Source organism: Lactuca virosa, chromosome 1 (genome assembly GCF_052849685.1).
Source record: "Lactuca virosa cultivar CGN04683 chromosome 1, Lactuca_virosa_CGN04683_v6, whole genome shotgun sequence".
Taxonomy (NCBI): Eukaryota; Viridiplantae; Streptophyta; class Magnoliopsida; order Asterales; family Asteraceae; genus Lactuca; species Lactuca virosa.
In genome coordinates, this window is record NC_136426.1 from 182,794,623 (window position 1) to 182,815,461 (window position 20,839).

The 20,839-nt window shown below is 38.3% G+C and overlaps 1 protein-coding gene across 1 annotated transcript in view; it reads right to left on the reverse strand.

Moving 5' to 3' along the window:
- Nucleotides 1-321: 321 nt before the first annotated feature.
- The window catches only part of LOC145125180 (disease resistance protein RUN1-like), a 45,915-nt gene continuing 25,397 nt past the window's right edge, over nt 322-20,839 (reverse strand). The window contains exon 9 of the mRNA XM_079060673.1: nt 322-378. Within this exon, the coding sequence (XP_078916799.1) occupies nt 322-378 (57 nt within the window). The remainder of the gene's footprint in view (nt 379-20,839) is intronic.

Consider the following 20,839-nt stretch of genomic DNA (forward strand, 5'->3'; position numbering starts at 1 on the left):
AAATAAAATATCACGTTGATTTTAATTACTTAAAAATTATTGAATATTATAAGGAATATAATAATAAGAAAAGAGCTTGGCATAACAAAGAATTTTCATATTACTTAAGATTTCTACATTTAGGACTCTAGGAAGATTATATTTTAATAAACAAAATTTATTCTTCATTTTTTCAATGGTTTGAGTTATTTTATGCTCCTAAACATAATATTGATTATCCATTCAAAAGTGACTCTATTACTCCTATTTTGAATAAAAAATACATAGACATTGACTCTAGTCAAGAAACTATTTCAAATTGTCCACCAAAAAAAGGAATTATTATTGATAAACATATTTTAGCAACTCCTCTAGTAAAAGTTCCAAATCAACAAGCAACTGAAAAAAATTTACAAAATATTATTTATCAAAACAATTACTCAAATGGAGTTTTAACAACTATTGGAGACAATTAGATAGAATAGAAGAAAATATTTTGAAAGAAAAACATTTTAAAAGATTTTAACAAATTTAGAAATAGAACCGACCAAAATAAACAAAACATTAAAAAATATGGAATTGCAATTATTCAAACGAAATGAGAAAAAAGAAGAGGTATGTTTTAATAAAAAAATAAATAAGAAGAAGGTTCTAGTAATTATTCAAATATTAGCTTTGTTCCTTATCAAATTGAAGGAAATTTTAATTTAGAAAATAAAGATCTAATAGATGAATTAGAGAAAAGACTTTCAAAATTAAATCTTAAAACATTAATACTCTTAAACAAATAGCAACTGATGAATCTGAAGATATTAATAGTGATAGCGAAATTAACATTAATACTCTCGCTCAATAATTTACAGATAATCAAGATATTAATCAACTTACTTATGAATTTTCTAAATTAAATAAAATTAATTAATCCGAACATAACACATTTGGAAGAAATCAAAAGCCAAGACTACGAAATATTTTGAATATATCTTGTCTTCCTAATGTTCAAATTGAAGAAAGAGCATTCTAGTATGATCGTTCTTCGTAGGTTGGAACTTGTGTCTACGAATGGAATATCGATGGATGCTTTGAACATCAAATAATGAATATTGTTCAAGAATGTGACAACCGTCAAAATTCGAGTCGGTTCTAGATTTGACTAAACTTATTTGCACATATAGGCACGACACATACTAGACTTAGTAACTAGAAGCTAAGTTATAATCTACTAGAAACTTGGAAACAATTAGAAATGATGGACAGTGTACTTAGATTTCACATTGTTATGTGAATTCTATAACTACTTAACTATAGAGACTATCCATATTTAGGTCACTCCTTGACTCAAACACCTTTTCATGAATCATATACACACATCATGCACTTGACCTAGTGGTAAAAATTAGGTCAGAGTGTCATAGTATCTTAAATCAAAGTTGAAAACTAGGACTAGTATACTTGGTTCTTCAATTTCACTTGAATCTCGGAACCACTACATAGAATGCCAATAAACCGATAAAAATAAATTACAAACATTATTTATAACTTGAATAAGAGTTAGGAAACACAAAAGTAATTTGAAGTCTCAAATATTCAATTTATTTTGATATTCAAAGATGAATTAAACTCCAAAACCTTAAAAGCCATAAAATCTCATATTTATAAACTTTAACCTTAAAAATTCTATAAAAATAATTATGAACCTTATAATATTATCTTATAATGATTAAAATTATGAAAATTCAATCAAGGAAAATAAAATTTAATACATTAACATTTACCCTTAATTTATAAGTCAAAAACCAAGGTTTTATGAATAATATATAGGTTAAGGTGCATTTTTTTATAAAAATTTCATAATTTTATAAAATATATGAACTTTATAAAAATGGAAGAGAGGGAAACCCTCTCTCGTCCCCAAAAATTTGTTCTCTCTCTCTCTCTCTCTCTCTCTCCCACTATCTCTCTTTCCAAAGTAGAAATCATTTAAACAACTCTTACACTCTTCTTTCTCTTTCACACTTCACCTCTCTCACACTTTCCATTACCAACTTCATTCTCTCCCTTCTCCACCCTCTAAACCACGAAATTTTCCAGAAAATATGTCCAAGAACACACCTCAAACTCGAAATCTTCATCATCTTGTGGTGTTCTTGAAGGTAAAATCAATTTCTACTTCACTATTCCTTCAAGTTTTACCATTTCTTCTTATCCATAAACAATTTTCTTTGAGATTATTCACATGCCTGTTCATAAACATGATTTTTATGATGATGGTGATATTACTTCACCCAAAAACTAACATGCATGTGATGATCTTCAAGCTTAGATGCTTGATGATCAATGTTTGTTGTTAAAAGCTTTCAAATATGTTCATGAAGAATTTAATCCCAAATAAATCCCTAAAACTTCTTTTCTGATCAAATCCGATTTTTCCCAGAATTCCACCAACAAAATGAGAAGTTCTATAAATTTTCAGAAAATAGTTCATTTTTCTCGAATTATTATAATTATTGCAAGAAAATAGGGCAATAATTCATATAAAATAATTTATGAGGTTTATAAATCCTAGGTAAATTCGTGGATGACCCCTAAAGTAAATGATGACATCTCAGTGAGTTTCATCGATTTTGGTTACTGTTTGGTATGGTTTTGAATTTTCCTTTTGTTTAATTAAAATAAATCATAAAACCACTTTAGGGAATGTGAAAAGACTATCTAAGATTTTTCGCATATCGTACCTCATGTGGAATACTCAAAAAAATATTTTCAGAATTTTTCATAATGCATAACTATTTTTCCCCGATTTTTGTATTTATAATGGACTAATAATGGGAAAATAGTTCTACTCATCCAAAATTCATGAAAACTAACCAGAAGAGCTTATAATATATTAGAACTTTAAATAGAAATTTGGATAATTTTTATATTTAGTATGCTATATTTCTTTTATTTTCTAAAATTAAATACACTTAAATCCACAAAATGGGATTACATTATATGAAAATCACCATTGGTATTTTTCCCGGATTATGTACACTGTAAGTGAAGTTGACAAAAATTTTGGTATTTCACTCTAACTGTTTGATAATTATTCACCAATTAATGATTATTCAAGAGAATAAAACAAAGAAAAATAGCAAAACTAATTGGAAAATATCTTTTATATTTTTCACTGCTTCTATATGTATAATAACAGTATTGCAAAAAGTTTGGGCAATTTTGGAAACTGTCTCCTATTTATTTCAATTTTGGATAGAATAAATGCCCAAAAATTATAAAATCTGGTAAAACTGTTTAGAAACCCATTTTTATATTTTTCCTAGCTTAAGTATGATCAATGGCAGCATTATGAAAAGTTTAGGAATTTTTATCATCTGAATACTATTTTTCACGAAATTATATTGTTATGAAGGCTTAAAAATTGGGAAAAATAGTTAATCAGATAAAAAATCCAAGGGAAAATTTGTGGAAGACCTCTACTGTATTTAGAATAAAAATTCAAAGTTTGAGAATTTTTGGAAACTGTTTGATAATAATCTGGATTTTTAGAAGTTTAAAACACATTTAAATGTCTTGAAATACCCTCCATTAATATTACAAAAATCTAGAAAATAATATCCAAAATTATCTTAATCACATGAGTTATAAAATTTCACCATTTCAGAAAAATGTTTGTAACTTAACAATATTAAATTTTGACACAATATTGACATAATTCTATTATAGTAGCAAGTATATTAGTATTTGTTTTTTATTAGAGACTCATTAGTGTGTAACATCGTGTAGGAATCAATAGTGGTACAAGTGGAATGTAGTTCAAGTCATCATATGCATCATCTCAAAGCATTGTGAGTATTCACGACTCCCCCTATTTTCGGTTTTTATGTTTTGGGGTGGAAAAGCATGTCCGAAAAACTATTTATTGTTCGTTGTATTTAAATTGATTTGTATCAAACTTGATTGCTATATTTTGCTATGTATGTCTATGAAACTTGAAACATGAGGCCTTATTGTCTTAAGTCCCTTCCCTTATACTTTAATCCAACCATTAACTCTTTGAGCCAATGGTCATTATGCATAGCGCTATTAGGAATTGACAACTCCTCACTCATCCGATTGCTTGAGTGCATGATACCATATTAATCTATGGAACGATAAGCATAGATCTTGATAGGGCATCAGTCATAGGCTTGGTTGTGAACTCATTGTTTGCCCATACACATACAAACTTGTTTATTAATTATAGCAATGAACCTTGTTTCTCATTACAACAATGAACTTTTATTACTGGAAACTTATATACTTGTTTTAGCAGTGAAATTTGCTCCTTGTAGCAACGAACTTGATTGCTCATTTTAGCAATGAAACTTGTTTACTCGTTGAGTGTAACACCCCAAGTTCAGAAGCAAGAGTTCAGGGATGTAAAGTGTAATTAGAAGGATGGACTCGGCGAGTTGGAGCTCTAACTCGTTGAGTCGGGGCGTGTGAAGAGCACGTGATAACTGGCCTGACTCGCCGAGTCGGCAGAGTCAGTGCTGAAAGATAAAAATCCTAATCTTAGGGTTTGCACCCTATATAAAGAACATTATATCCTCCCCTCAGCCCCCTTGCTACCCTATGAGATCCAGAAACCCTAAAGTCGTGAGTGAGAGTCATTGGAAGCAATTTCGAGCTTAGATAAGTGATTTTGTGAAGAGATCTTGAAGATCAAGGAGCTTGGATCAAGGAGACTTGTGGAGATTCGGCTTATTCTTCAGTGGGAGGTCGTTTTGGAGGTAATGAATCATTATCCTTGGCCTTCTCCTTTCTAGATCCATCTTTCATAGAGTTTTAGGGTTTGTTTGGAGATGATATGATGAGATCTTGGTGCATGGGTTAGATATGGAGCTGAAATTCCAGATCTGAGTTCTATTTGGATCAAATATGCAGAAAGCCCTTTTAATTGCTATGCAAAAGCCATTCCCCATGAGTTAAGTTCCTTTCCAGCTTGGTTTTTGGAATTATGGGACATGAAGCACGTAAAGGTAGAAACTTTATGTTGCTAAGGCACTCTAGGGATCCAGATCTATTGTTTGGAGTAAAGGAGTAGCTTTGTATCTTTCGAGTATGGGAATACCCGTATCAACTCGGCGAGTCTGGGAGATGACTCGGCGAGTTGGGCTAGGGTTTCAGGCATTGAGTCGCGTAGTGACTCGGTGAGTCGCATGGGTGCACTCGGTGAGTCATATGATGATGAGCTTGGACTCGACGAGTGGAAGAACAACCCGGAGAGTCTGTTGAAGATTGCCTTGGACTCGGCGAGTCTGTTCTTGGACTCGCCGAGTCAGGTTGCAGAACCTCAACCTCTTTTGGTTAAGCTTCGGATCAGTGAGTCGGTTGGTGACTCAGTGAGTTGGTCAGGATGGAATTCAGAGATCGTTGAACTCGACGAGTCTTAGGGCGACTCGGCGAGTTGAGTCGTGTTATGAGAGTTTTCTGAGTATAAGAACTCGATGAGTCGACGGTTTGACTCGGCGAGTAGAGTCAATCAGGAAGGTTGACTTTGGCAAGAACTTGGTCTTTGACCTGTTTAACCGTCAGGGGTGTTATGGTACTTTGGATATTTATGTTGTGATCCATTGATGGCATCAGGTGTTGGAGTTTGGAGCAGTGCTTTGGTCCAGTGCTTTTGTGGTTCGGTTCAGCAGTTGCGAGGTGAGTTATCCTCACTATATCAAGAGGGTCTACGGCACCAAGGCCGGGCCTTTATCGGATGTGAATCCGGGTATTTGTTTGATATGTTTTGAGTTGTTAGATATGCATCCTGGTTTTAGGATGATGTTATGTTAGTGACCTGGTTAAGGTCGGTGTCCTGGTATGTGGGGCAATGTTATGTTAGTGACCGGTTAGGTCGGTATCCTGGTTAGGATGTTGTTATGCTGCATGATCTGATAGATACGTTTGTTTGACTGAGGATTGTTATGTGGTTAACTGTTTATGTGCACGTGGTTGTTTGACTGGGGTTGGGTTGAGGCGGGTCCTGCTTTGTGCTGTAGGCCAACATACCCAGGGCGGACCGGAAAGACCGAAGGCCCAGCGAGCGGTCCGGATAGGCTGAAGGCCCCGAGAGGGCGGTCCAGACGTGTCGAGGCTCGAAGAGTGGACCAGGCCGACTGAAGGCCCGGTGTGTGCGGACCAGTCATACTGTAGAGTCAGAGAGTGGACCAGGTGGATTGAAGGCCCGGTGCGGGCGGACCAATCACACTGTAGACTCGGTATATGTGGCTAGACTCGAAGAGTGGACCAGGTGGACTAAAGGCCTGGTGCGGGCAGACCAGTCACACTGTAGACTCGATATGCATGAATGTTCTGTATTGTGATATGATATGAGTATGGTTATATGTGGTTGGTATTTTGGGGGTAACTCACTAAGCTTTCTGGCTTACAGTTGTAGTGTTATGTTTCAGGTACTTCAGGAGATCGTGGCAAGGCGAAGGCGTGATCGTACCACTCCTCATGTTTTATGATTTATGTGATATAGTTCTGGGTATACTCTGATGTGTAAACTATTTTGAAAACAAGATGTATGAACTTAATGGCTTTTGAATGAATTAAAAAGTTTTAAATCGGTGCAATTTTTATGAATGTTACAAGTTGGTATCAGAGCCAGGTTTGAGTGAACTGGAGGAACATTCGTGCGAATCCAGTCTCAAATCAAGGAGAGATTTTCAAATGGTTTTCAAAGGGTTTTCGAAATAAGTAAAGGAGGATGCAGAGGGTACAATCAGCCAGAGCCAGTAAGTAGACCCCAAAATACCATACAAGTTATTTGATTATGTGATATGTTAGAACATCATGCTAGTACTAGGCTAGGGATCTTCAGGAATTGCATGATAGAGTTTCCTGATTATGTGATGCCTACTAGCCTAGGGTTTCCTTATATGAGATATTCAGCTTTCCTCTAGGAGTGAGGATTTAGCGCTTGTTGTGCGTGTATATATGGTTAGGGTGTTGTGACGATACTTGAGACAAATATGGGTAGGTGTGGAAGGTAGTATGGGCCCGTACTACTGAAAGCACAGGACCGATACGCGTATCAAGGAAGTCACAACTCTTTAGGGTGTCGGTTATGAGTTAGTTCCCCGGGCGGGTATGTGATGTGTCTAAAGGTCTTATTGGTGTATTGCAGTATGGCGATTACGAGACGTTTCGGGGCAGGATCCGGTTCGGGATCGGGATCAGGAGAGGGTGGTCAGGATGGAGCAGTACCACCCGAGGTCATTGGTCAGATGAGTACGGATGACCTGGATGCCAGGATTTGTGAGATCCAGCATGATGAGGTTGCTGCTATGTTCCGGGCTGAGTTACCGGAGATGTTTGGGTCGATCAAGACCGCCATGGTTGAGTGCTTTCATGAGCGTTATGCATCTCTTGCAGAGGCGGCTGCCGCGGCAGCTACATCGACTGTAGCTGCGGCAGGGGGAGGAACCGGTCGAGGTTTTCAGTATCAGGACTTCGATAATATGAAGCCCCCTACCTTTGATGGAGTTCAAGATCCTATCATTGCTATGAGATGGTTGTCAGACGTGGAGGGTTGTTTGTTCACGTGTTCATGCCCTACGGATCAGAGGGTGAGGTGTGCTCTAAACCTTTTGAGGCTCGGAGTGAAGTACTGGTGGAGGTTGACTACGGGATCTTATTCTGATATGCAACGGGCTGCAGTTACGTGGGATCAGTTCCGGGAAATGTTCAGTACTCGTTATGTTCCGCGGGTTGAGAGAGAGAGGTTGGCTCAGGAGTTCTTGGAGCTAAAGCAGGATTCAGAGTCGGTGACGGAGATCACCAGCATATTCACTGAGAGGGCGATGTTTTGCCCGGAGTTTGCTTCGGAGCAGGCTCAGATGTCCCGATATCTGAGTATGCTCAAGAGGGATATCAGACACTTTGTGTCCACGCAGAGATGTGACACCTTGTTAGAGTTGCAGGAGGCCGCCAGGCGACGTGAGTTGGAGATTGAGTTACAGTTGCAAGAGCAGAGACAGGCCGCGGTGCAGTCGCAGCCGGCACCGAAACGATCCAAGACCGTTGACTCTAGGATTGGAGAGCAGAGCAGTCGCACTTGTGAGAAGTGTGGGAAGGGTCATACCGGAGTTTGTAGGTCCGGTGGTACATGCCGCAAGTGCGGGAGAGAGGGGCATTATGCGAGGGATTGACATCAGTCGGCCCCGGTTCAGGATATGAGGATTTGTTATCATTGCCATCAGGTTGGGCACTTGAGGGCCAACTGTCCACAGCTTGTTGCAAGACCGATGCAGGCTCCACCACCAGCCACTTTGAGGATTATTGGCGGGGGTCAGGGTGGAGCGGAGCCTCCGAGGGCTCAGGGACGCGCATTCCAGCTTATAGCAGAGGAGGTCAGGGCAGAGCCAGATGCAGTTGCGGGTATGTTTCCATCTTGTTATCTTGTTATTTGTGTGGTATTGTAAATCTGTCTGCCTTTTTCCGCATGATTCGTAGTACGATTGAGGATATTAGTAGTTAGGAATTGTAGTTGGTTAGCGTCCAGGAGGATTCATGGTCGGAATATAAGATATAAGATCTCGCTGCTAGGAATAGCAACTGCGATGTGAGAAGTGTTCAGTTGAGATTCGAATTTCCTTTGAGTTCGGGATGTACGATGACGGGACAATTGTTCTGTGGAGGTTGCTCACTCCAGAGGGAATCAGCTCATGGAGAACGGGTCGATACCAGATGGGGTCGGTCGAGTCATGCCGGTTTTGCCATTGGTAATTTGTAGTTGGTGCACTAAGTGGGGAGAATAGTAAAATTCTCAGGTGAAACAGCAAGCATCCAAGGATGGTTAGTTGTTGGATTCAGCGAGTGTCATTAGCCGAGAGTGTGGTATGGTTAGAGTAGGTGATAGACGCATGGGGCAGGGAACAGACCATGGTTTCATGTAAGGTAGTTGATCGATGTGAGGCCTGGGATTAGGCCGGGGTAAAAATTCATAGAACGGATCTGTAGTTCGGAAAGCCAAGAGGGCTAGAACAGACTGCAGGGGAGAGATTCCCGGAGAGAATGGTTCAGAGTGATGTGCGACAGTTTTTGAGCGGTTCGGATAGACTGAAGGCCGGTGGGCGTACCAGTCAGGCCGAAGGCTCGGGGAACGGTCCAGACAGGCTGAAGGCCCAGAAGGGCGGTCCAGACATGCTGAAGGTTCTGAGAGTGGTCCAGAAAGGCTGAAGGCCTGGTAAGGCGGTCCAGTCATGCTGAAGACTCGATATGTGTTAGTAGACCGGTATGCGGAGAATGAGTGAGTATGTTGCCGTGAAATAGCAATCGATAAGGTCTGGCCCCATGTATTGATCATGATTAGGGAGTTAGCTAAAGGCCGGGTATGGGCTTCGTTAGCTGTGTGATCTGATTCGGAGTATATGAGAGTTAGGGAGTAGCAGTTGCTCTGAATAGGTGGTGTAAAGTGGAGTCTTTGCACCATGGAACTTGCTGATGGGGTGAAGTTCGTGAGTAGACTTCCTTGAGGAATGGAAGGGAAAAGTATGTGGCTCCGGGAAGGAGTGTTGGTCATCTGAAGGGAAAGCAATAGTGTAAATGGATGATCGGAAGTATTTCAGTTATTGATAGTGAGCACTGAGATTGTACCAGTCGTATGGAAGAACATCCGGGTTGGGTGTCCGTGATGTTGTGAAACGATTAGCGTTGATGTCGAATCAGAGGAGTTCGGAAGTGATGCAAGGTTGGATCCTTGGGATCCAAGTATGGTTGTAGTCATGAGTTATGTATGCGAGGGTATACCATCCCAGGGATTTCTGTACCCGTTATAGGCGTTCCTGGTATTCCGGCCCGAGGCTGATTGGGCCAGGTACGAGTGGTTACAAGTTATAGTTAGTTGATTTTAGGAGCGGAAGGATGTAGTATCTTGTCTGCATGTAAGGGACAGATTCATAGGGGGAACGGGATTCGTTCCAGGTTGCAAGATATCCGGGTTATTGCCAATTTTGGGCTAAGGAAAATGGGTTAGTGTCTCAGCAGAGCTCAGTGGATGATTATGGTATCTAGTGTTAGCAGAGCACGGAGGTGCGTCCCTGATATGAAGGGATAGTATCATCGGGTGATACGTGGGTGATATGTGGTGCTATTGAGTTGAAAGCCCGATGGTCGACTTGGAATAGTGGCGAGGATGCCACGCGAAAAGAAGTCGTTATAAGAGAGATGCAGTAGTAGGGTTTGCAAGAACCTGAGTTAATTGAGAAATCGGAGTCTGCAGCACAAGGGGTTTGTTCTGAAGCGTATACTACAGTAGGCTTCGAGGGCGAAGCCTAATTTAAGTGTGGGAGAATTGTAACACCCCAAATTCAGAAGCAAGAGTTCAGGGATGTAAAGTGTAATTAGAAGGATGGACTCGGCGAGTTGGAGCTATAACTCATCGAGTCGGGGCCTGTGAAGAGCATGTGATAAGTGGCCTGACTTGCCGAGTCGGCGGCTGGACTCGACGAGTCAGTGCTGAAAGAGGAAAACCCTAATCTTAGGGTTTTCACCCTTTATAAAGAACATTATATCCTCCCCTCAGCCCCCTTGCTATCCTGTGAGATCCAGAAACCCTAAAGTCGTGAGTGAGAGTCATTGGAAGCAATTTCGAGCTTAGATAAGTGATTTTGTGAAGAGATCTTGAAGATCAAGGAGCTTGGATCAAGGAGACTTGTGGAGATTCGGCTTATTCTTCAGTGGGAGGTCGTTTTGCAGGTTTAATCGTTATCCTTGGCCTTCTCCTTTCTAGATCCATCTTTCATAGAGTTTTAGGGTTTGTTTGGAGATGATATGATGAGATCTTGGTGCATGGGTTAGATCTGGAGCTGAAACTCCAGATCTGAGTTCTATTTGGATCAAATATGCATAAAGCCCTTCTAATTGCTATGCAAAAGCCATTCCCCATGAGTTAAGTTCCTTTCTAGCTTGGTTTTTGGAATTATGGGACATGAAGCACGTAAAGGTAGCAACTTTATGTTGCTAAGGCACTCTAGGGACCCAGATCTGATTTTTGGAGCAAAGGAGTAGCTCTGTATCTTTCGAGTATGGCTATACCCGTATCAACTCGGCGAGTCTAGGAGATGAATCGGCGAGTTGGGCTAGGGTCTCAGGCATTGAGTCGCGTAGTGACTCGGCGAGTCGCATGGGTGCACTCGGCGAGTCATATGATGATGATCTTGGACTCGACGAGTGGAAGAACAACTCGGAGAGTCTGTTGAATATTGCCTTGGACTCGGCGAGTCTGTTCTTGGAGTCGGAGAGTCAGGTCGCAGAACCCCAACCTCTTTTGGTTAAGCTTCGGATCAGTGAGTCGGTTGGCGACTCAGTGAGTTGGACAGGATGGAATTCAGAGACCGTTGAACACGACGAGTCTTGGGGCGACTCGGCGAGTTGAGTCATGTTATGAGAGTTTTCTGAGTATAAGAACTCGACGAGTCGACGGTTTGACTCGGCGAGTAGAGTCAATCAGGAAGGTTGACTTTGGCAAGGACTTGGTCTTTGACCTGTTTGACCGTTAGGGGTGTTATGGTACTTTGGATATTTATGTTGTGATCCATTGATGGCATCAGGTGTTGGAGTTTGGAGCAGTGCTTCGGTCCAGTGCTTTCGTGGTTCGGTTCAGCAGTTGCGAGGTGAGTTATCCTCACTATATTAATAGGGTCTACGGCACCAAGGCCGACCCTTTATCGGATGGGAATCCGGGTATTTGTTTGATATGTTTTGAGTTGTTAGATCTGCATCCTGGTTTTAGGATGGTGTTATGTTAGTGACCTGGTTAAGGTCGGTGTTGTGGTATGTGGGGCAATGTTATGTTAGTGACCGGTTAGGTCGGTATCCTGGTTAGGATGTTGTTATGCCGCATGATCTGATAGGTACGTTTGTTTGACTGAGGATTGTTATGTGGTTAACTGTTTATGTGCACGTGGTTGTTTGACTGGGGTTGGGTTGAGGCGGGTCCTGCTTTGTGTTGTAGGCCAACATACCGAGGGCGGACCGGAAAGACCGAAGGTCCAGCTAGCGGTCCGGATAGGCTGAAGGCCCCGAGAGGGCGGTCCAGACGTGCCGAGGCTCGGAAAGTGGACCAGGCCGACTGAAGGCTCGATGCGGGTGGACCAGTCATACTGTAGACTTAGAGAGTGGACCCGGTGGATTGAAGGCCAGGTGCGGGCGGACCAATCACACTCTAGACTCGGTATACGTGGCTAGACTCGGAGAGTGGACCAGGTGGACTAAAGGCCCGGTGCGGGCGAACCAGTCACACTGTAGACTCGATATGCATGACTATTCTGTAATGTGATATGATATGAGTATGGTTATATGTGATGGGTTTTGCGCATTCTAACATTCCTAAGTGTACATGCATCCCTAAATACCTTGGATCTATGTTTTCTCTATTATACATGCCATTATGAACTTTCCAAGGTATTACCCTATCTAGCATACAATACTTGATACTTGGGTAATCAAATGGATAGAATACATACCTTTGTTTGATGTAGCTTGTCTCCATGAAGCTTGAGTGCCTAGTGCCCCAAGTGTGACACCTCAAATGGTTCACACAACACCAAATGAACATGGAATGACTTGAGAGAAATGGAACACTCCTTGAAATCGTCTAGCCCTAATATTCACACATTAGTGCACCATTTCTTGAGCCATGGGATTCTTTTATATGGTGGCTATTAGGGTTACACCATGTAACTCATAACTTTACCCATTCCTTATACTCCATGGATTTTAACCTCCATGGAGTATCCATGGGTCACCCCATGGACTTAGTCCAACATAAGGAATCTTGGATCACAAGCCCACATATATAAGAATGAATGATTTACACAATCAACCCATATATTTAATTAGTCTCCTTTTGATCACTTAACTAATTCCAAATTAATTCTTGATCAATACTAATTAAATAACCTTATTAATATATTAGAACTTATAATATATTAACCAACCTTAAGTGTTATTTCTCTCATTATAGTCTATCCAAATGCATGATGCCATGCAACCCAAATGGACCATGCCGGGTCGGGTCAAGTCTTACCAATTATAGTTATGGACTTAGACATTAATCCAACAGTCTCCCACTTGGATAAGTCTAAAACTATTATTGCGTATGACTTCAGGAACCGATCAGCAATCGTAGCTCTCAAAAGTTTATGTCGAACTCTGACCTTTTCGATGAACTCTGACCTTTGTCAATGACTTGTCCATTAGATAAGGAATCATATATTAGATATCATATGGACTGAGACATGGATTATCAATCATTCTCTCTGTCCATTTGTTGTTTCCCGATTTCCGATTCATGATGACTGACTGATTGAACAAATCAAATCAGTCCTGGCTTGGCCAAGCACTCACATGTATCATCTTTAAATCATCGAGGGGCCCACAGATATCACTTTTATCCCGAAGGTAAAAGGAATGGATAAACTTCGACTCATATGGCTTGTTCTACTACTTGTTGAATCATACACAAAGGCACATTTTATAACATCGAGTTACCGAATGCGTTTTCGTGCAATCAATGTACAACCAACTCATAGTAACAACTCATATCTCTAGGTTTGAAGAATATAAGATATTATCGTCTCATGATCACTCGTGATAAAATCCATGAAGTGATTCAAATGAGCGCGGGTTGAATCCAATACTCAGAACTTATGAGCACTCATGAGTGTTGTAGCACCACTTTGTCCACCAACTTGGACATCTACAAACCAACCCATGACAGTCTTGATTCATATCTACTTCCAACATATGACCGACTGTGGATGGTTTGAATAACTTAATCATTCAGGAAGAGCGACTTAGTTATTCTGGAAGTCAAAACATGCAAAGTGAAACACAAGAATAAATGAATCAAATATGGTATCAAACCCTATGAATATAAATAAACACTTTTATTTATCACCATACTGATTACTCATTATTCATTGTTTCGGTTTTATCAACTTTATACTTGAATTAAAAACACTAGTTGTCCCATGCTCCAAGCATGTACACTATGTTTTTCTTAAACAATAGCTTTGCCATACACCAAGTACGCACTCTATGTTTGTCTATGATCCTTACTTTGTGAAATAAACCAATTGAACATAATTTCAATGATTTTAATTTCACACTCCCAAATCCTTATCGAAAAATGTGAGAATTTCAAATTCCTATCATTTATCGAAATCTGTTTAGATTTTAAACTTATATGCACTGACCCTCCTGTAATGAATATGTACAAAGTCACAAAGACTTGTCAACAGTCATTATAAGGTATTCCAATGGAGATCAACTCCATGGAAACTAAGTCTCATATTCAAAGTACATTGCTTTGGACATGCTTCTTACATTAAGTTTTCTAATCTTACACAGATAACTTCCACCTATGGAGACAACTCCATATTCTCATTTTGACTATCACTTCTGAATAAGAGATGCCTCTTTTCAGAATATGTCAATATGGTCCTTCCAAAAATTAGCACTATACTTCCAACTGTCCCTGAGCAACCAATCTTTGGTAAACCTCAGATTGTCCTCAACAATTGCTTAATCATTTTAGTCATATCTAATTCTAGACCTTTTCCTTTCTTAATGCCTCTGGGCATTTGGAAAAATTTAGAAATGACAAATATTATAGCACATGCAATTGATCCTGTACCCAAAGCAAATGGTACACGATTCATGATGTCTCACATAAAGACATGATTCTAGACCAGTCTTTTGCTACAATATTTTTATTTGCCATGTTTTCAAAATTTGACTATGAAGAGGGATGCCGTAATCATAATCAAATTTTGAGAACGCAATATATAGAATTTCCTTAAGTTGAACCAATCCAACATGAAATTCATATATATATTCTTGACTAAATATGATTAAGGTCTCAATCTAAGCCTTTAGAACTGAAATGAAGTATATCCTCTCCCTTAATTATAGCAAAACAACTTTTTCAATCCCTGCAGCCTCACGAATTGAAACTTTTGTTTTCTATAATTAACATTGCTAACTTGCAACACTAACAATAATTATCATGCTCCCACTAACATGATGATTATTAGCATAACACTTATGCTCCCACTAGCTTTGACATGTACTCAGAAATCAGCTGGACTTCTAGAAATCAATACTTTATTGACTTCCTTACCAAAGTTCAGATTTCTGATACGAGAAGCTTTGATAAAACTTTATCAAAATCATACACCTTTCCTTAGATAGCATGCATGTGTGTCTAAACAATTTCAGAACTATGAAAAGGGATGCCGTAATCATAGTCTCAATTGTTTAGAGCTTTTGCCATCTGCTTCAAATCTACTTGGTGGAAGTGTTTCCTCACCATCATTTTCATGAATCGGAGAGAAACCTTATGACCCTTAGATTTTATGGTGTATGTGTTCTTATCCATGTGAATCGTCAAAACCATAGTCACAAGACAAGGATAATGACAAATCTAAACTCATATGGACTGAACTTATGCAATCTTAACTTCGTGCCACCTGGCAGTACAGGGCCTGCCATTGCTTCCAAGTTGTTATGCAACCAATTGAGAACTTTCAAAACTCCTATGCAAAGCCAACTTTAACTGGAATGGGCACAGAATATGTCAACATGATAGGTTATAAACCTCAAGTCGTGTGCTAGTGAAGAACCTCAGGTTTTATTCTTGATTAGTTCTTGAAATTCTTTTTAGGATCTTTAAGACGCCCACTGTCCTCTTGACATATAAGACTATCTTGCCAAATATTCAAGAGATAGTGCGGATTCTTTATCAAGACAAACACTTCACACAATTGGCCTTAGTTGGTCTTTGTTTAATCCAAAACATCACAACTTACCAACTTCAAATTTACAAGAGTAGGACACTTTTACTCTTACATTTGACAAGTGTTATAAACCTTTCTTTAAGATATGTCACTCAACTTATAGTCTTGGAGTATGACTCTAAGACTTGTTTTGAAACGAAGTATGACTCATCTTCTTGATTTAACCATTTCAACAATTCATGACTCCTCTTCTTAGTCATAAGAATGCACTAAGATGTCCTTAGAAGACCAATTATGATGTGGTTCTTTAATCATTAAGATGATCACAAAACATGATACTAAAGTACTCTCCCATCTTTTCAGATTTGAGAAACTTTTATCTGTCTGCCTAATTTGATTCTTCCCATTCGTTCTGCCATACATTGAGACTTTTCCAATGTTTCAGAATTATACTTAAACTTGTAAGTATAACCATATTTACTAAAATTTAGTAAATCATGACGAATAGTCTTAACGAGCTTTGTGGTGGACTTGACCAGTGCATAAGAATGTGTACTCGATCCCTTTAGTCCCTAACTTGACTCACACATCCATGTGAACAAGTCTTAATTTTCCAATGCTTGAAAGTTCTCATTCATCATACTATTCAACTTGCATGATTCCAAGTTTCTATCCAACTGAAGCCTTGGGAATGAGAATCTTTCCTTATTTGGTAAATTATGACACTACCACAAACGAAAGAATCAAGTCCATTTTTTTTCAAATATTTCTATCAATAGAATCATATAAACAACCATTTTTCACAAATGCCACTTGTAAGGATATTTAAAATAAATATAAAATTAAAAACTTTTATTTTATTTCAAATTTTTGCGGAAAAAACTTATCCTTATAGTGCAAATGCATACAGAAAAACTTGTTGTTATCTATTCCTAAGCAATATATCATAACTCCTAAGTAACAGCTTCAAAATTCTGATGCGATCGAAATCCACCTACGCGATCAGAATCAGCATATACTTCCTTTAAGCTTTCTCTCTATTCTTTGATTCTTAAAACATCAACATGTGACCCAGTCACATCATGTAATGAGGATCTTAGAATAGAAACTTAACAGAGTTAGATAATGGGCTCTACCTGAAGTAGAGTCAGACTTATTGACTTTAACATCCTTAGGTAAACTTGGCAGCTTTGCAATCAACGCCCCTTCCTTTGGCAAAATAAACATATGGACCCTTTGGTAATAGGACTATCTCAGACTTAGCCTTTCTCCTTACCATTTGGTCAACCGGGTTGACTATGGCCAATCCCTTTCCATTGGGAAGAGAATGCTTTTTCTGGATTTCTAGTGTCACCATTGTCACTGTCCATAAAGTTTTTGGGAAGTTGATCTTCTAATCAAATTTGCTTTACTATCGTTCCAAATCATTGCTGATTCAGCAGCACCAAGCAAATTGATATGATCATTAAGGTTCATGTCATAGTCTGTTTCATAGTAGTCCCAAAGGAACTCACTATGTGACTTAGAAAGTGATTGAACATCCAACTTTCTCAAGACTTTGACACCCAACTCTCCCAGCTTGTCAATATGTGACTTCATCTCTAAGATGTGATCACACATAGACCTTGCTTGCCATTAGGGCTTGAGTGACCTTGAACTTGTGGGTTAGGGAGAATAATTGGAGGAGGTGGAGGAAGTAAAGTTCCAAGAGATTTGGGAAGATCATAGATGTCTGAACTAGACATCTTTTGGGAGATATTCAAGATAGTTGATCTAAAGTCCTTAATATAACACCAAATATGAAATATTAAGGCTAGGATCCAACAACCTATTTATAACTGGAAGATGGATGCCGTAATCCGAGTTATAAAATAGTTGAAGGTAGGTAAATGACGATTTACCAATTTCTACCATGAAAAACGAAATAATGTAATTAGGTTTTTAATTGGATTTGAAACTCCTAGATCTTTTGAGATTCATTGAACTTTTCAATGGCATGTTTCAATCTCGAGTGTGCCCTTCAGGTTTTGTGACTGGGATGCCGAGGATCACAAAACAAGGTGTGAATTAACCATGCAAATATACTTGGTACCCTTAATATTTACCCCTCAATCGATGTGCCGGTTAACCACACGAGCTCCACCGATACTATGATAAATATTAAGTTACCCTTTGCCTACTTTGTTAAATCCAGGTTAGTGTTCCGGTTAACTACACACGCTCCACTAACGGTTTAAACAAAGTGCAAAGTGTAATTTCATGGATTAGCACCTTATTCATATTTTCCTAAGTAACTAAGATTGGGAATTTATAAGTGTTTAGTTACTTAGTATTTATCGTTAATACTTTTAATGAAGGGAGAATTATAGTCCTTGTCCTACCCGTTCGGCTAACTACCCTCCACCAGTCAAGGAAGCGGTGGGTGAGAGTGGACACCCATTAAACTACCATTTTATAGGCAGTAACCTTATACCCCCCCTTATAGACCGGCTTCGTGAATGAGGCCTACTAACGGTAAGACTGACTTGCTCTTATACATATATTTATTATTAACTTATAATACTATAAAGTATAAGGGTTGAATTTTAACTTTTAAAATTCTAAGGGCTAACTTGGAATTAAAGTATTCATGGGGAAAACTTTACAAATTCCAAAACTTGAGGGCAAGTTTTGAAAATATTCAAAACTAATTAATTCCATAACTTATGTGTTTAAAGTAGTTTTAATTAAAAAAAACTCTTCAAGTTCCATAACTTGAGGACAAGTTATGGAAGACTTTAAACTAATAAAAGAATGTAACTTTTCTTTATTTTTGTAACTTATGGAACTAATTAAGGTTACACATTTTATCATTTAATGAAGTGACTCTTGAACCTCCATAACTTGAGGACAAGTTATGGAGTCATAAAACCATTTAATGAGGACAAGACTCTTCATTTTTGTAACCATTGCCAACTTTTTATGAGTTTTATGAAACTTAAATGTGACTTTTCATATAACTTGAGGACAAGTTACAAAAACACATTTTAGAATCAACTCTTAGATTAAAATGGATTGAAAACACATAATCAATTAACTTTTCTATTAATCTAATAAACTCATATGAACAAAGATAATTCACATCAATTTTTTTTCAAGTAATTAGCATAACTTTTAAACTAATACAATTCGATTTTTCAGCTAATTTTGCAAGTATAACAAGAAAACAAGCTTTGGCTCTGATACCAGTGATGGGTTTTGCGCATTCTAACACTCCTAAGTGTACATGCAACCCTAAATACCTTGGATCTATGTTTTCTCTATTATACATGCAATTATGAACTTTCTAAGGTATTACCCTATCTAGCATACAATACTTGATACTTGGGTAATCAAATGGATAGAATACATACCTTTGTTTGATGTAGCTTGTCTCCATGAGGCTTGAGTGCCTAGTGCCCCAAGTATGACACCTCAAATGGTTCACACAACACCAAATGCACATGGAATGACTTGAGAGAAATGGAACACTCCTTGAAATTGTCTAGCCCTCATATTCACACCTTAGTGCACCATTTCTTGAGCCATGGGATTCTTTTATACGGTGGCTATTAGGGTTACACCATGTAACTCATAACTTTACCCATTCCTTATGCTCCATGGATTTTAACCTCCATGGAGTATCCATGGGTCACCCCATGGACTTAGTCCAACATAAGGAATCTTGGATCACAAGCCTACATATATAAGAATGAATGATTTACACAATCAACCCATATATTTAGTTAGTCTCCTTTTGATCACTTAATTAATTCCAAATTAATTCTTGATCAATACTAATTAAATAACCTTATTAATATATTAGAACTTATAATATATTAACCAACCTTAAGTGTTATTTCTCTCATTATAGTCTATCCAAATGCATGATGCCATTCAACCCAAATGGACCATGCCGGGTCGGGTCAAGTCTTAGCAATTATAGTTATGGACTTAGACATTAATCCAACAATATGTGGTGGTAGTTTGGGGGTAACTCACTAAGCTTTCTGGCTTGTAGTTGTAGTGTTATGTTTCAGGTACTTCAGGAGATCGTGGCAAGGCGAAGGCGTGATCGTACCACTCCTCATGTTTTATGATTTATGTGATATAGTTCTGGGGATACTCTGATGTTTAAACTATTTTGAAAACAAGATGTATGAATTTAATGGCTTTTGAATGAATTAAAAAGTTTTAAATCGGTGCAATTTTTATGAATGTTACATTGAGTAACGAACTTTATTTCCCACGAGAATATGAACGTTGCATCTCATTTGGGCAACATACTTTATCTCTCATGATTGCAAAGAACTTTGTTTATGCAAACTTATTTACTCATTTTTGCAATATACTTCTATTTATGGAAACTTTATTACCCGTTTTAGCAACGAACTTCTATTCATGAAAACTTATTTATTATTTTTAGAAATCAACATTGTTTATGGAAAATGTTATCAATATTCTGATTATCATGATTTCAAACTATATTATGTTATAAACATGTGAGTACTCACCAACTATTTTTATAGTTGACGTTCGTTTTACATGCTTTTTCAGGAATCATCGAGTAAGTGGCACTTAGGGATACTTCACTTTTAGGAGCATTCGTATGTGTTGTATTTCAATTTACATTAAAATTTATTTTAAAATTTTGTTCAAACTCTTTGTAAATTTGTAATGCTTTTAATACTATGGTTGGTGTTGTCTTTTAACTTTTGCTATGAAACCCTTTGTACTGCCACACCCCGTGTTTCCGCTTTAGCGGGGTGTGACAAAGAAATAACTATGGCAACTAGTGCTTAAAATTCAAAAGGTAATACTCAACTTCAAATTATTAATATTATTCTTTCTAGGTTCACCGGAACTCTTAAAGGCTGATGCGATTTCTATGTTACACCAGAAGAAAAAATGGGATTTTAACTGCTACTAAAACCATAATAAAACAAGAAAATGGTCAACATAAACAAAACGTTAGATGAAGATATGGTTAATACATTAATGTTTGCCATTATCAAAAACTTCGTTGGAGATCCTTCTATGTTTGAAGAAAAAACTTCCGA